This window comes from Talpa europaea (genome assembly GCF_964194135.1).
Source record: "Talpa europaea genome assembly, chromosome: 15".
NCBI lineage: Eukaryota > Metazoa > Chordata > Mammalia > Eulipotyphla > Talpidae > Talpa > Talpa europaea.
Genome location: NC_140083.1, coordinates 23951394 through 23968849, shown reverse-complemented (window position 1 = coordinate 23968849; position 17456 = coordinate 23951394). Strand labels below are relative to the sequence as shown.

The following is a 17456-nucleotide window of genomic DNA, read 5'->3' as shown; positions in this document are numbered from 1 at the left end:
CCCCTATGTACTAGTTGTACATAAAATTCAGAAAGAATATATAACATTTTTACTATTAGTTAGAAGTCAACTGTTATTTATTCTGAATAGTTTTCTATTGAAGTTTTTTGACAGTGAAATTATATCACTTACCAGGTACATCAAAAAGCGACTGACATTATGGAATAGTTCCCATTCTGATTTCGGCATAGCAAACTTGTTTACTTAATTAATAATGATAAGCTAGTGCGTGTGTGGGTGGGAAGAAAGTGGAAAGGAGCATGTAAAGAAGAAGAAGCAAGATCAGAATATGAAAGAAAATGATTTAGATTCTGGTTTCATGTGTTTTTATAGCTCATCATCTGTATAAAATTTTTAAACCACAGTGATTATTTTATGGCTTTATTTTGCTGTATTTCAATTTTCTCACATCAAACATGAAAAAATTACTCCCCAGTGAGACTGAATGTGTAATATCTTTATTGAATGATGGTTGTAATGAGAAAGTAAGGATCTATTGTGATTTGTGAAACATAAATATGGGATGAAAGGCATTTCAGGGATTTTATTGAGAAGACTAATACTTATAAGTGGTAAAATATAAATATTGCAAAAATAATCCATTGTGACATTTCTAACATTCAATTAAGAATTAAATAATATACTTGGTAAAATAAGTGATGTTAAGCTGTTTAAAGTTCATCAGTTGCCTTTAAGATTGATTTTCATCAAAATTACTGTACCAAAATGTTTTCTTTTGTTGTACAGACTCAAATAGCAAACCTCAATTTTAAAATCGGCTCTTATTTGCAAAAAATGCTTTGACATAGTGCATTTGTTCTGCCTGGGCAGCAATAAAGGATTGTGGTATCATTTTGAAGAAGGTTGTTTGACAGAGCCTGTTTGTTTATTTGGGGTAATGTGAGCTGCATTCAGAAAATGCCATATTTTGTTTCATGATTGTATACATTCTCTCCCATTGCTCCCAGGCAAGACTTGTAAGCAGAGAAGACACGGATTTAGACCTTTTTTCCATGACCAGTGGAAGTGCTTTGTCTGTGAAGAGAGAAAAAAAAAATCAGGCACACAGACACTCAGCGGGATCCTCAAGTAAGTTGTGGTTTCCTTCAGAATTAATTTAGAAATCACAAATGAATTGATGGAAACTAATGCCAACAAGCATTCTTTTACAGATAGGGGGTAGGATGCCAGCAACCATAACAGCCCCAAAAATGTGTATTTGGATTTTTTCTTTCTTTAAATGTCTTCTTTTGATATAAACAAAATTAAATTATTTCTAAAATTAGTATCATCAGTTTTATTTTAATTGTATTTCTGTGACACAGTGGTCTACCCCTTACCCCCCAACTTCCCAATCCCTGTGGATTATATTAAATTTTTTGATCATTTATTTCTAAAGGAATTTTTTAGGCTAAATGTAAAAAGTTGATTTTCTGTATCAAAGTAGTATATTTTGGCCTTTTGTCATTGATTTAATACATGTTATAGGTAAAGATAATTTTTATTAAAGTGAACTTTTTAAAAATAGCCTAATTTTAGATATTATACTGTCAAAACCATGCATTCAAAAACTATTTCCATTCATAGATGACAGCTTATATTTATTAATGCTTATTTTTTGGATTTGTAAACCTGTCACACATATCTATTACCATTAATTGGGGACAAAACTGTTTTCTGCATATATCAAGGTATGAACAAGAACTGATTATAGTTAATAACTGAAAAAATGTAAACATTTTAAAAATAAATATGTGGTATTTCAGAGAAATACAACATAAAAAATTTCAAACTCTTCATTTAATTTATACACTTGAGATTTTGTAATAGCTTCTAAATTATTATGGTACAATTTATTAATATAAAAGATGTTTTCTTTTGTTAATTTTCCCTCATCATGATGAGCCTCCAAAGTCCAAACATTAACTTGCACTTAATTATAAATGCTAAGTTATTCATGAAAAATGTTTATTACTCATTGTTATTATAGCTATATACAACAAAGTTAATATTTGATGGAATGTGAAAAATTCAATGATCCAGGTTGTCTTGGTAGAGAGTATGGTGTGATAACATGCATCTGAGCAGGTGTGATCCTGTGTATTTGAATCACATACAGTATTGTAAGCCAGTGTTACCTCATTAAAAGTTTTTAAAATATATATATTTCAAACCTCCAGGTGGTACACTTTAGATATATGAAAACTTAAAAATGATTCTTTATTTTTACTTTTTATCAAGTTAGTTGGCATTATTACATTTCTGTCATTTAAATTAATGCATTCAAGTTCATATTGCTGAATTATAATTTGATTTTGAAATAAAAATTTTAATATGTCTAATTTAGATATTTCCCAGGCTTCAAAGTTCATAGAGTATTTAAATTTTCCTTACTTGATCATAGAACCTGATCACTCATCGATGGTCTAATCAATATGGCTTAGAAGAATTATTTGAGTTTACTCACTGAAGTGCAACAATTCATCTAATATATATTTTCACATTAATATAACATGTTAATTACATCAATTATCAAATATATATACATATATTACATTACAGAAGAAGTGAACCTTTGTCACCCATAATCATGAAATAATGCTATATCCATTTCAAGCATTGCAAATTAAAAAATCACTTGATATCACTTTGGAGTAGTATAGGTAAAAATAAACCAAATAAAACAAAAGCAAAAAAAGTGTTTTGTCACTTTATAGACTACCAAAGTTTCTGTTCATGGTGAATCATTTGAATGTTAAATGTTAATAAGCAACCATACTGAAGTGCACAAGTGCCATCTTTCACTTGCATAACACCAAATCGCATATTTCAGAATACACATTATATACAGTTCATTTCTTACCACATTCTCTAAGAAACCGAAGGAAGGTTAATTCTTACTGTAGTTCCCACTAGTTGTAAGTGTCAATAAACACTACTGACCTCTATATCTATTCACTAAGTGACAATTAAGGCAATCTACTTTGGAAGGTAATTTTTAAATAACAATGATTGTTAATAAAATATTTCTTGCTAAATTACTGTAGTTTCTAGTTTACTATAACATCAGCATAATAGAATGGTAATAATATGATTCTAACAACACCTTGCCTGAATTTGAGTCATGACTTTTATTTCCTCCTCATTAAAATATGATAATAGAAGTAACAGCTTTGTCAAGTTGTCACTAAGATCAAATGTAGAACATTTATAACAATATCTAGCACAAAATAAATGCCTAATAAATGTTCTTTATAATTGTCACCTCACATATTTGTAAAAGAAGAACCAGCTCAGGTAATATATTGATGTCTTTAATACCTAAGTACATGGGCTAACTAGTTCAGCTTGTAAGAAAATCACTCTTATTAGTTGCTTGACTGAAAAACTTAGACTGTTATCCATAGAAATCCCTTAACCTTCAAAAGTATTGGGTCCCAGACCTCCATGGTCTTGAGCCAATCACTTACGCTTTTAGTATGTTGAAAGTTCTTGTTCCTCCAGCTTTCTTTCTCTAACCCTGTCACCTTATTAGTTAAAGTATTTCTTTTAGCTTTGCAAGCCATATCTAGAGAGTAGCTTATATACTTCAAGTATAAAGCATTTGAGCCTTTTAACTTTTCTAGATATCTCTCAATATTGCTATATTTGTAACATGTATTCTGTAGACTCAAATAAACTCAGGTTTAAAATTCTAATTTCACCAACATATGAAAGCTACGTGGCTTTGGTTAAATTTTTTTGAACCTCTAGGAATGAGTTTACTATATATATAAAATGTGAATAATGTTTATCTCACAGAGTTTTAGTAAGAAAGAAATGGCTAAAAATATATGTCAAGCTTGTGATATATTGCCTACCATCTAGTAGGGCTTAAAGGACAGTACTTGTTTATAAACTTATGTTTATTTGCTGTTGTATGTTTTATGTTGCTGTTGCATAATTTAAAACACCATTATCATACAACTGTCTTTCTATTCTATGTGTCAAACAATATTAGAGCCAGCGTCCTTTCAGGAATCCAGCCATCTTAGGCAATATTGCCTTCTCTTAGAGAATTTCATAAATTTTCTTTCACTTTCCTTGATCTTATTACTCTTCTACAAGAGGAAACGGAAGTCTTCTATCACCTAACTTTTTAATTTATCTATGGTTTATAATGAGATGAAAAGGATCACATTCTCATTCAGAAATTGCCATTTATAAGCTGAATATGCCAAGAGGTTTGGCAATATGTTAGACAAAATATTTGATTTCCTTAAACAGTTTTTGTTTTCTTAATTAATTTCCCCCATTTAATACTTAAAATAAAGACTGTGTTAGAATAATAGTAATTTTATTGCTATAGTAATTTATCGCTTTACACATTACTTTTAACTATTTCTTATTTTACATGATTATTTTTCTTTGATAGCTAATATAAATGGGACTCAGAGTTTATTTAATTTTTCGTTGGCACAAAAAAAATTAGCATGGGAAAGCTACAACTTGAACATATTTTCTAACTCCAAACCCAGTGTTATATTACCTTTTATTCCTTCCATGGACTAATGAAGTTAGTTGTACTTTTGAGTTAAACATAACTAATGAAATTATGCATTCATTCATTCATTCATTCGTTCAAGAGTCACTTATTGAATGATAACTGCTCACTCTACTTGATTTCGGTTTCTAGTTTTCTCCTTCTAATCATCTCCGCATTTCCCAAAACATAATTTTTAAAATTAGCCAGGGATTGAAAATCCATTCCTTTGTAATAATGCGTAGTCGGCCCAAAGTCAACTACATCGTCATGAAGTGTAAGCTCTTTTAATATGGCATGAATTTTCTGAATATGGAAAAAAATATTTTGTGTAGTAAGGTAACTGATATGGTTGAAGTTAGTAGTAAAGGTTTCATGGAGGCAGTACGCTTGATTTGTACCTAGAATGATATTAACATTTAAGTAAAGAAAGAAGTGGAAGAAAGCTACCTAAAAAAAAGCAAAGGGTAAGATTTGAATGTGTATTTTTGGAGCCTAAACTAGAGGTTTCCACATAGTGAAATATAAGCAGGGATTAAAATGTAGCTCAGTTTTAGGTTAGCTTGAAATTAGAGAAATTGGACTTTCCTACTAATAGTGAGTAACTAATAAAAGATTTCTGAAAATCCCTTTGTATATTAGAAAAGTTAAGTTGCAGAGTATTCCAAACCAGTCCTAACATTACACACTACTTCCAGCATATTAAAAAACTAATTTTATAGCTCTTATAAAGAAAGATTAATTTTGGTTATCAAAAATACAAAGTGAGGGGCCTCCCTGGTGGTGCAGCGGTTGAGCGCTGGGTTGTGAAGCTGCCCGCAGCCTCTGCAGCGCCGGTTCAATCCCCGGCTGCTCCCCGGCCACCAAAGGAGGGTCCCACATGGCGCACAGACCTCTCCTGCCGCCCGCTGCTCCCCTCAGCAGTGTACTTCGGTCCTTCTGCCTGCTCTGCTCCCCACGCTGGCTCTGGTGAATTCTCTCACCCTCCCGTGCTTCTGACTGTTCCCAGTGCTTGTATAAATAAATAAATAAATCTTAAAAAAAAATACAAAGTGAAATAGTTTACTAGAGGGCAGTGCCCAACAATATATGCAGATTGAGAGATTTAAGGTAGTAGCTAATGCAAAAGAAGATTCCAAAGATGACAATTAAAGTTTCTTCCAAAAGGACTAAAGCACATCACATTGACCTAATTTTAAATTTGCAAATTAAGAATTAGTATTGTATATTCATATGTCTGTTTGTGTATATGCACATATATAAATATCTAATTTTTGCTGTAGTGCATATACATAGTATACATTTATAATCCTACACTGAGTAAACTCAAGACAAGTATAATTGCATATGTCTGTGAGTTATTATATAAATCATCCATCATGATAACAAACAATTATATGCCTACAATGCGCAAAGAACTATGTGGGTCATAAGAAAATAAAAAGATGAAGAAGCAAAAGAAAGAACTAGAGTACTCAATACAATATTAAAGGAGAGGAACAAAAATGGAGAACTGACATACTCGGCTTCAAGGTTTACTCTAAACCAGTAGTGATCAAGACAGAATGATATTGGCAAGAGAATAGAAAAACAATAGATCAATGTAATGGCATAGAGTCCAGAATTATAGTCAACTAATCTTTAACAAAGCAAAGGCAACACATTGGCGTAAAGATAGTCTTTTCAATAACTGAATGTCATATGCAAAAATAATGAATTTAGACACTAACATTAGACCTTTCACAAAATTAATGTAAAGTGATCATAGATTGACAAATAAAATGCAAAACTATAAAACTCCTAGAAGGAGAAAACTTTATAACCCTGGGTATGGCAATGACTTTTAGATACAATACCAAAGACAGAATCCATAAAAGAAATGATTAATAAGATGGATTTTGTTAAAATTTAAAATTCTTACCCTGCAGAAGTCAGTATCTTTTTTTATTAAGGTGTCTTTGGTTTACTACACTGTATATGATTCAGAAACAGAGGTTACCACCTCTTCAACAGTATGTTAGCAACACCACATCCACCACCAAGAAACCCATAGTCCTTCACCATGATGTATTGTGCCCCCTATGCCTTTTACTTTCCACCTTCGCTCCCCCTCTGTAGTGGCCTTATTTTTACAGTAAGATTTCCGGTATTTGACTTTGGTTTGGTTTTGTGAGACTCTTGCTTTGTTTCTCTATATTCTACATATTTATGAAGCCATGCATTACTTGTCTTTCTCCTTCTGACTTATTTCACTTAGCATAATCCTCTGTAGTTCCATCCATTTTGTCACAAATGACAAGTTTATCTTTTTTTGTAACTAAGTAGTATTCCATTGTATAGATATATGAAATCTTCTTAGACCATATTAAGAGAATAAGAAGACAAGCAAAAATTAGAAGAAAATATTTGCAAAAGATACATCTGATAAGCAACTATTATTCAGCTTTATATACAAATTATGCACTTTAACAGGCACTTCACCAAAAAAGATATGATAGCAAATATGCATATGTAAAGATACTCCACATTCTATGTCATCATGGAAATGCAAATTAAAGTAAAAATAAGTTACTATTTAATACCTATTAGAATGACCAAAATCTGGGACATTGATAATACTGAATGCTGGTGAGCATGTAGAGTAGCAGAACTCTCACTCTTTGCTAGTGGGAGTGCAGAAATTGTACAGCCACTTTAGAAGACATTTTGGTGGTTTCTGACAAAATTGAACATATTTTTACAGGAATCATGCTCCTGGGTGTTTACTGAAAGGATTTGGAAACTTATCCACACAAAAACTTGGGCATACATATTTATAGTAGCTGTATTATAGTTGCCCAAATTTGGAAGAAACCAAGATACCCTTTAGTAAATGAATGGCTAAATAAATTGTAGTCCATACAGACAATGGACTGTATTCAGTGATTAAAAAAAACTACCAAACATAAAAAGACATGAAGGAAACTTAACTATATATCAATAGTGAAAGAAGTCAATCCAAAAGCCTATACACTATAATCCAACTATTACATTTTTGAAAAGGCAAACTATAGAAACAGTAAAGTATCAGAAGTTACCATACAGTGATGGCAAATAAATAGGCAAAATATGGAAGGTTTTTAAGGCAATTAATATATTCCATATGGTACCATAATGATGAATACATGAACCCATAGAATGTACAACACCAAGAGTGAATCATTATATAAACTATGGACTTGGAGTGATTATGTTGTGCCAATTTAGGTTCATCCATTACAGTGAAGTATACCTCCCTGGTGTTGATAATAGGCAGAGGGGTTATGTCTATAGAGGGGATAGGGAAATGGGAATTTTCTGTACCTTCTCAATTTTTTTGTGAACTCTAATAAAGTCAATAAAAGTATGAAGGAAAGAGAAAAGAAAAGCTTAGCGAGGTGTTCCTTGCCAACTATTGCATGTGATTGACTTTGGGTCGGATAGGGCTTATTTTAATTTTACAAAGGTGAATTTCCTTAATGTAAGGAGGGAATAAGTTACAGAGCTGGACTCAGATCTGGGTCTTCTGATTCCTAGTTGAAGACTTTGATTGCCTCCCATCCTACTCTCCTGTGCCATAATTTTTCGCTTCAGTCTGTCTCAATGTAAAGATGGAACAAAATGACACTATTATGAATTATGATTTCTTTCCCAGAAAATATGAAGATGAGTTACATGTGATTAGCATGTAAAGCATTTGCATATATGAACCATCATTGTTTTTCTTCTGTATCATATATTCCTATCATCTTGTTTTTCAATGTATGTGTGTTCTCCAGAACAAGGAAATACATTCCCATTAGTATTTTCTGGCCTCCAAGACTAACAGATGGTTAGAGATATTAAAGTAATAGTGTCATATATTATAAATAACATTCTAATCAACATAAAGATGGCATTTTGAAGGGCTTGGCTTCTATTAGAGGGGAAAATCTCTTTCAGAAGTGCTACATAGATGTCCAGTCAGATTCTGTGGCCCACTGCAGTGCCACACTAGTGTTTTATGTTTTCTATGTACTCTCCTCCCCTGCCAGTGTGCATATTCTAGGAGGGCAGGGAATTTAATGAAGTATATTAGAGACCAAGAACAGCTCCTGCTATATGGTAGACATCTATATATTATGAATGAATTAATGAATATGGACATCCTGGCTGCATAAGTGCAAGAAGAGGCTATCTGCCATTTTCATTATCCATATTGGGAACAGGCTGCCCCTACAAAGAAGGCTAGAACATTGACTGGTAGCCAATGTCAACAGCCACTGTCAAAACTTCTACAACAATCTGACCTGTCCCAAATCCTGGTAATGTTATCATTAAAGAATACAGTCTATGCAAATGGGAAGGGTTTCAAGGTGAGCTATTCAAACAACCTAGTTATGACATGCAAGTTTCCATGGTCCTACCTACATAAAGGCAGCCCTGTCATTTGCTCATTCAAAGTGTTTATGGAGTCCTTGAAGGTCCGGTATATTACACAGGTTTCAGAGTACTGAGCAATACCAGCATGTTTCTGGTCATCATGGAGTTTACGATCCACATAAATATATTCTGTGACAATCACACAGATGCATATCATATAGTAGATTAAAAAGAGAAAGTTTAAATGTTATTAGCTATACAAAAAGAACAGCTAGAGGAGGAGGAACAGTGCTCATCAGTTGACAGAATAGATGTATAGTGAGAGTGAAGCCTGGTAAAGGGCAGAAGGTGAGCAGGCTTTGGTTTCGAGAGGATAGCACATGTTACAGTTGTCGAGCAGTGGTTCAAGCAGGTTGCATCTGACATTCTCACACTCACAAAGCCGATCCTAACCCTATCTATGGCAGAAATTGCGAACACTTTCCCCTGAAAGTGTCCTATTAGTACATGCTACTGAAAAAACTTAAATCATTTCTCACTTTGAAAGAGAAATGCTTACTGGAATTCGTTTTTCACATATTATGTAGTGGAGGGCCCATTTGTTGCTAATAGGCAATTTATAAATGACATACATGTACAAAGTTACTAGTCGCTGAATATAATATACATACATATGAATTGTAGGTGTCTGTATGAAAACATCTTTATAGGATTAAATTGGACTCAATAATCTTCTATTTATAAAAGATTCATAGCTTATCCCAAATAAAGACTTAGCATTATTTTATCCACAGCATCTTAGGCTAGGAAATGTGTTTAAGTGAGAAACAATTGTGTAAGATTTTTCACAATTGAGAAAAATCAAGGAAAAGTATGAGATGATTTCAAATTGTCAAGAAAATGTCCCATTATTTTTTTTTTCCTTCTCCATTTTATAGTCTACTTCCAGTCTAAACCCAGGCCATTAACTAGGGAAAACAGTTAATCAGAGAATAACTTTAATATTCATGTATATCATAACCCTGTCTGAGTTGGAATTATGAAGTGTAGAGGTAAGAGACAATGAGTACTTCAAATTAATTTTTAAACACAGTGAAAGTCAGCGTGGAAATAGTAAGAGCATGTGTTTGAATATTGGGCAGTCAATTTCTGGTTCTGGCTTAACTTCATAGCAACTTACTCGAGATCTTGTTTAAACTACTTACAACTTCTTTGTAAATTATAGGTAAAATATAGGTAGAAGACAAGCTGGCATAATGAAAAGAAATTTGGAATAGACTGAATTTGAATTGAATCCCATTTCTCACACATTTTTTGTGAGCATGGATGAGGTATTTTTGGTTTGGTTTGCCCATCTAGAAACTAGATGAATACATAAATATATACTTTGTGTTATTGTGGGAAGAGGGGAGAAAAATGAAAACAAAGTCCTTACAACTTTAAAATTCCATAGTTCTGCAACTAGAACAATTAAATTTTGTATATAACAATTTCCCAATTAAAACACAACAGAAGCTATTGTTTTTGATGTTTTATAGTATGTTTGTAACTGAACATTTTCTCCATGCCAGAATACTTGTAAATGACCCTAATTTCAAACTTTGTTTAAATTGTCTCTAATTATTTTAGCTAAGCACAGTCAACTGAGATGAGGAAAAATAAATCTTTCCTTTAAATGTTTTCCAAGCAAAGATCAGAAAATTCCACCATCCATGTGAATGGCATATATTATGTAAAATCAAATTGAATTTTTAAAATGCGATTCTGAAATTCAACATGCCTACTAAAATAATTTGGTTTATCAATACTCTACTGTAAATAGTAATTGATATTTTAATCTCCCTCCATACTTTTTAATAAGAGAAAAAAACAATTTCCTATTGAGGACCCAGTCAACATTTCAGGAGAATGTAGTTATAAATACCTTTTTGCTTAATATTTAGCTAGATGTTTGGGATTTTTTGAGAGTAAAGTTGTTTATAATCTTAAAATCAAAGATATTAAAGAACAGAACTAAGTAAAGATTTATGGGTACAGTTAATTTAGTAAATAGTTTGTCCTAAAAGTAAGTAGTAAAATCTAATTACAAATGCAAGATATTGTTATAGGAAATGAAGGAATAATATGTGAGCTAATTGTTGTCATAAAGAGAAATTTCAGTTTTCACTTTATGTACTGTGTGTGAAAGGTAGTTGGTTTTAAGTCTAATTATTCTCATGCAGAATATTAATTAAATGATCAGGGCCTCCCTGGTGGCACAAGGGGTTAAGCGCAGCACTATGAAGCTATCTGCAGCCTCTGCAGCACTAGTTCAATCCCCAGCCAGCCAGGGAGACACCTACATGGCCCAGCAGATCTCTCCTGTCTGGCCTGCTGCTCCCCTCAGCAGTGTATTTCAGCAGATCTGCCTGTTCTGTTCCCCACTCTGTCTTTGGTGAATTCTCTCACCCCCACCCCTGTACTGCTGGCCTGTACCCCAGTTCTTGTATGCATAAATAAATAAATCTTAAAAAAAAAAAAAGGTCAGGTCTCCAGTCTCTTGAAGAAATCATTTATGTTTTGAAGAGAACTCTGGTATGTTCTTGGTATAAAGGAAACAGAGTGATTTTCTTTTTGAAGATAAGATTAATAATACTTAGTTGACATGAGTCTGTGTTGTAGAGAAAATTTCAAATTCAATCAAAATCAAAATTCTAAACCTAAAAATACAAGCCAACCTCTTTACCTAGCACTTAATATATCAATAGTAAATGCTATAAAGTTTTTTTTTTCCTGTAAGACTTAACTTTTCAAAGAAACAAAAGATTATATTATTTTGGTATTTTAAAAATAGGAGAAATATCTCTTAAATGAAAAAGATTTGGTTTTTCTCTCTGACAGTGTAACAAGCTCCATCCTATGCCATGACGTGTTAATAAATTTAAATGTTAATTTTTAAGGGGGAGAACCCACATCTCTGGTCACCAACTAACTTTCTCTACCTCTACAGTAAACACTTGATTGGGTGAGAGATTTTATATTTTCCAAATAGGCCCCTCTAAATTTAAGTACATGGCTCACTCTGGGTCATACCCCTTAGGAATTTTTCTTTAGTATGTCAGTCTGAGTAACTACAGTTAATATTTCTAAGAATATTTCAAAATAGACCACCCACATGGGGGCCGTGAAGTTTTCTCAAAACTAAGGGCCCTGGTATTTTTTTTTATTTAAATATTTTATTTTATATAATTCTTACATCTTTTTTCATCTTTGCACAATGTATGCATTTTCGTTTCGGTTATATTCCCCCATACAATTGCACCTTCCCCCTTATTTTGACTCTAGAGCCCCTGGTATTTTTTAGGGAATTACAGCTTTGGTAATGGACTAGTTCCTGTTGTACAAAATCATCTAAGGAGCCTTTTCAATGCAAAGAATGTGGAAATATTTAAGACCTTATTGTCCCTAGTCATCCAGAACAAAAACATTCCCATCAAAGAATCTTATTGTTAAAGAGAACACCATCACTATGCTGCATTTTCACATTACCAGGTTTCTTATGTGGGCCATAAATTTACAATTTTACATAAAATACCAGGGCAAAAAACATAGGAATATGAACAGATAGATTGATAAACAAGCACACAACTTTACCTTTTAATTCCTGTCACGTTACCATTTATATTCAGTTACAAATGTAGTAATAAATGATTTTATTTTAATTTGTAAATACATACCGATATAATAACAATTAGTGATGGGTGGATTTTCCTCCCCAATTTGTCATCTTGCAACTCTTTAAGCTTCTGTCACCCCACTCCTATGTTACATCTCCTTTGGAATTTGCCTTTTCAAGACTCTGATATCTCTAGCATTTTGGCCTATATTACTCCATGTTAGTTTCTATTACTCCTCTGTATTCTATTACTTAAAATTACAAATCAACAATAACTACTGGATGCTTAGAAGCATTTTATATTTAACTAAATTTTCTGTCTCATAGAGTGGTCAAAAGGTGAGTAAAAGTTATATTTAATCATGCCCCTACATATTTTTCAATATAAACAAATTGTATTTAAAAAAACAAATTGAGTTTGTGTTCAGTGGTCCACTAATTTTTTTAAAGATTTATTTATTTATGCAGAGAAGAACTGCGGTACAGGCCAGAGGTGTTGGGGGTGAGAGGATTCACTAGAGACAGAGTAGGGAACAGAACAGGCAGACAGACCGAAATACACTGCTGAGGGGAGCAGAAGAGATCTGCTGCACCATGTGGGTAACTCCCTCGCCAAGCCAGGATCCAACTTCTACTGCAGAGGCTGCGGACAGCTTCATGGTGCTGTGCTTAACCCCTTACACCACCATGGAGGCCCCAGTTGACTACAAACTAGCATATTGTTCTACTCATACTTGGTCTTAAGAAAATCAAGGTAGTTATATAACTCTGATATATTTTCCCCATATATTTTCTGAAAGAAACAACTTTTAGTCTCTAATATCCTGTCTTTTTTGCCAAGTTCAAAGGCGACACAACTCATTATTAAAATAATATGTTCCTTAACAAATCACGATGAAATCTCTTAGACTCTGGGAACAGTAAGCTATATACTAGAGAGGGAGGGCAAGGTGATGGTTGGAAAGGGTTGAAAGGTCAATTTGATAGTAGGAGTGACACCGTGGGTGCTGAGGTGCATACACATATGTGGTGTGAAGCTGTACTCCCAAATCGATACAGAATTGTAAAATAATGGTAAATCCATAAAATTTCATTAAAAAAGAGTATGTGTTCTTATAATACAGCCAAAATCATTCAAATATAGGAGTATTCTTGGAACAAATTCCAAAATTCTGGTAACATCACATTTACAATGTCCTTGAGAGGAAAACAGAAAGACAGTAACATTAGTAAAGGATAGGAAAAACTGGGAGGAAAGCTTTTGGTAAAATTTCTTAAACTTAAAATCACATTACAGGCTTTGAGATCATATAGAAATATAGTTGATATGGATATGGATATAGGTAGAAGTATTTTTCTTATGTTTCCTCACTTTGGAAATTGAGAATCGAGAATGGTATTGTTCTTCATTGATTGATTCAGTTCCATAAGCCTAATTTTCAGGTAATGACCAGTTCTTCACTCCAAGGCATGTAAAACCAAATATGAAGCTCAGATTTGCTTCCATAATGATTTTCTTTATGATACAATTATATTAGAGTCATGCTTTACTTGTGAATATTAACAAGATAGTGACTTCTTTTTAAGATTTATTTATTTATATATACAAGAGCTGGGGTGAAGGTCAGAGGTGTGGAGGTGAAAGAACTCAGAGTGGGGAGCAGAACAGGCAAATCTACTGAAGTGCACTGCTGAGGGGAGCAGCTGGTGAGACAGGGGAGGTCTTCTGTGTCGTGTGGGTAGCTCCCTGGCCTGGGCTCAAAGTCTTGCTGCAGTAGTGGTGGATAGCTTCACAGTGCTGCGACTTAACCCATTGCACCGCCAGGGAGTCCCCAGATACTGACTTCTTTCATTAAAGAGCAAATGTATGGGGAGAAGATATGGGCAACAACATAGTATTCTTTTATTAGATTGGGTGATTAAAACAAAGGTAATTGTATTCACACACATTTTGTTGTTCTAAATGCAATTAAGTTGTTAAATACTTCATTGGTACTTTTAACTTATTGACATGCTTTAAGTGGTGATATTCTGCCTACAAAATCTTCTAATAAAATAATTCCTTGATATCCATTATCTATGCCAAATATTACAAAATTTCATTTTAGGTGGAGTAAAAATTGGCTATCACTTTCTTATTAAAAAAAGTTTAGTTCCACTCTAGACATTGTATTTTTCCCCAGATAAAAACAAGGTAAAGATTTTATAAACAGCTGTGGCCAAATTGAACTTTTTTGCTGTGTGTATAATGAAAACAGGATTTGTTTATCCTCTCTTGTTTCATTTTGTTTTTATCTCAAGTATTTGATGTAAATTAACATGTCAATAAGGAAGCTAGAGCAACATCTCATCATTATCATTTTTATTGTCATTCAGGAAGAGTTAGTCTAACAATATTTTAAATTGTAAAGCTCTTTTTAATACTACTTAAACCATTAACTCTAATTTTTCTTGTTCTGAAATTTTGGGGCAGTATCTTTAAAATACAGTTTTGAGAGTTCTTAATATTTTCTACCTGTAATTTGACAATTAAACAAAAACACTCCATCTCTAGAACATTCCTGTACTGAGAGCTGGATAGTCAAAATTTATTACTGTTACACTAAGAGCATGTTTATATGGTTGATGGAATCTTCTAATAGATATGGATTTAAAGTCTTAAGACAGAGTAGGCACACAATAAGTAGTTATTGCTTTATTGTGCTTTAACAGTATGATACTGCCTGTTTTCAAGATCCGAGACATTTTAATGGAACAGTCAACAATGATTCTAGGCACAGTTAAATATAGCAGTTATTAGTAACCACAGAATAATGTTTATAGATCTAAAACAGTAGTTTCACCAGCAGTAACATCCATAGAAAGACAAATTTCATCTGTACTTGTGTAAGAGGACTAGTACATATGTCAGCTACATTTATTCTTTTTAAAAAAGAGAAAGAAACCAAAAAATCCATACACATGAGTGTTTTTGAAGACAGGATCTACGTATGCTCTATTGATAATACATTAAAGCATCATGTTTCTAACTGTAATATTTTAATTCTTTCCCCTTTACTTCATGATTACTTTCCTTCTTAAACTGTTTTACTCTTTTTTGTTTTTTTTTTTTGGTTATTATTGTTGCTTTCAAACCAATTTCTTACACTAGCTAATGTGGTGCGAAAATAAATGGGTATGGTCAAATATGAAATGTATTTGTCAAATGAATGAAACTGAAGTGCAATAATATAATAAATCCTCAGGCTAGTCATGTTTATTGTTGCCAAATGTTTCCCTGCTAAGAACTAATAAGCATGAAAAGGGATAATGAAAGTTTCCATGAAAAATTTTTGGGAAACCTATCCACAAGTCTTCACTATCTGGGAATGTGGAAATAAGTATTTGTTTTATACAAGTTCCATATGAGGACTGTAAAGATGGAATTATGAGAATAGAGTCAAATGGAAAGCAACTACAGTATGATAGCCACTAATATTATTTGGCACATGAAAAAAAAATGTCAGGGAAATCCATTGAGAGGCAGAATAGAAAAGTGCCTGCTACATAATAGGCACTAAATAAATACGTGTTGAATGAATGTGTAAATAAAAGGAAGATTTTAAGTTAAAGATTTCAAAGACCCCAAGTGATCTTGAAAATCTAATTTGAGTTTTAAATGTTTAAATTCCAAATCTTAACTGCTAAGTGATAAACAGTTTGGAATTTAATTAAAATGCATATTTTCACTAAAAGTTTACTTTGGCAAAGTTAACATGGGAAAACGAAGGGTGAGACAAGATTATTAGATGTTAAAGGCACAGTGTTTTTATAAGAACTGGGTTGTTTCAAAGATATATGCCTATCAATTAGGTTAAAATATCCCCAATTATTACTATTGTATATGGCATTATTCTTTAATTACAAATATTTATGAACACTTAGTTGAAAATATATAATAAAACTGAATAGAGTACAAAAGAGAACATTAAAAAAAAAAGTGATTGGAGAAATTGGGGACAAACGTTTCCTAAAATGACAAGAGTAATGGGACATATGACCAGACTTTTAGGACCAACCTTGTCCCATAGAAAATGGATGCCTAGGTAATTTATAGATTCTTAAATCTCTCTCTAACCTGTTTATTGAGTTAATTTTTTTATTATCTGGTGACTCTAGATATTTAAATACTATTTACTAATTTGATGGGAAGTCAGAAAACTGCAACAGAGTTTTGTAGAATAGTTATCAATGGAAAGAAGAGTTTTAATGTAAGGACCACATGGTGGAAACAAATCTAACTCTAAAAAAAAATCACAAAACCGATTCAGATTTTACAACCAAAAAAAAAAAAATGTTTCTCAAGGAAAAGAAATGAAAACAATGTTCAAAATATTAGTATAGGAACCACAGAATTTATAGAAACAAGATAATATTTTTAGCTCTACATTCTAGACACGCTTGGCCATGTAGACACAACCACAAGGTATCATTAAGTAGTACTCCACAAAGTAGTGTGTTAAAAATAATAAAGTCTGAGAAAACAGTGTATGTTTTAAGGATGCATCAAAGAGTCTAGATCAATATGAATAGTAGCTATTATAAAAAATCAGGAAGTGGACATAACATAAAAGTAAAAATGTATATAGTATATATCAAAATAAGATTCCTCTCCATATGTGATCTGTTTTTGTCTTTATGCTCATTAGGATTTTTTTTTCCCAAAATAAATACACGTTTTATAAAAACTAACAGGGACCATGGTTTTAAGCAAGAGGAACAATAACTATGGCTATTGAAGAAACAGAGAAATTAATACTTTAATATTTATAGGAAAAACTTATTCACTAGAACAGTTTGTAAACAATTTGAAAAAACAGACAAAATCACCCAAGTAAATCTGAGTACAAAATAGACAAC

The 17456-nt window shown here is 32.5% G+C and overlaps 1 protein-coding gene across 1 annotated transcript in view; it reads left to right on the top strand.

The window, feature by feature from the left end:
- LRRIQ1 (leucine rich repeats and IQ motif containing 1) overlaps nt 1-1121 on the top strand; it is a gene marked incomplete at both ends in the record, with an annotated part of 135822 nt that extends 134701 nt beyond the window's left edge. The window contains 1 exon segment of the mRNA XM_084254647.1: nt 969-1121. Within this exon segment, the coding sequence (XP_084110773.1) occupies nt 969-1121 (153 nt within the window).
- Between the last annotated feature and the right edge of the window lie 16335 nt (nt 1122-17456).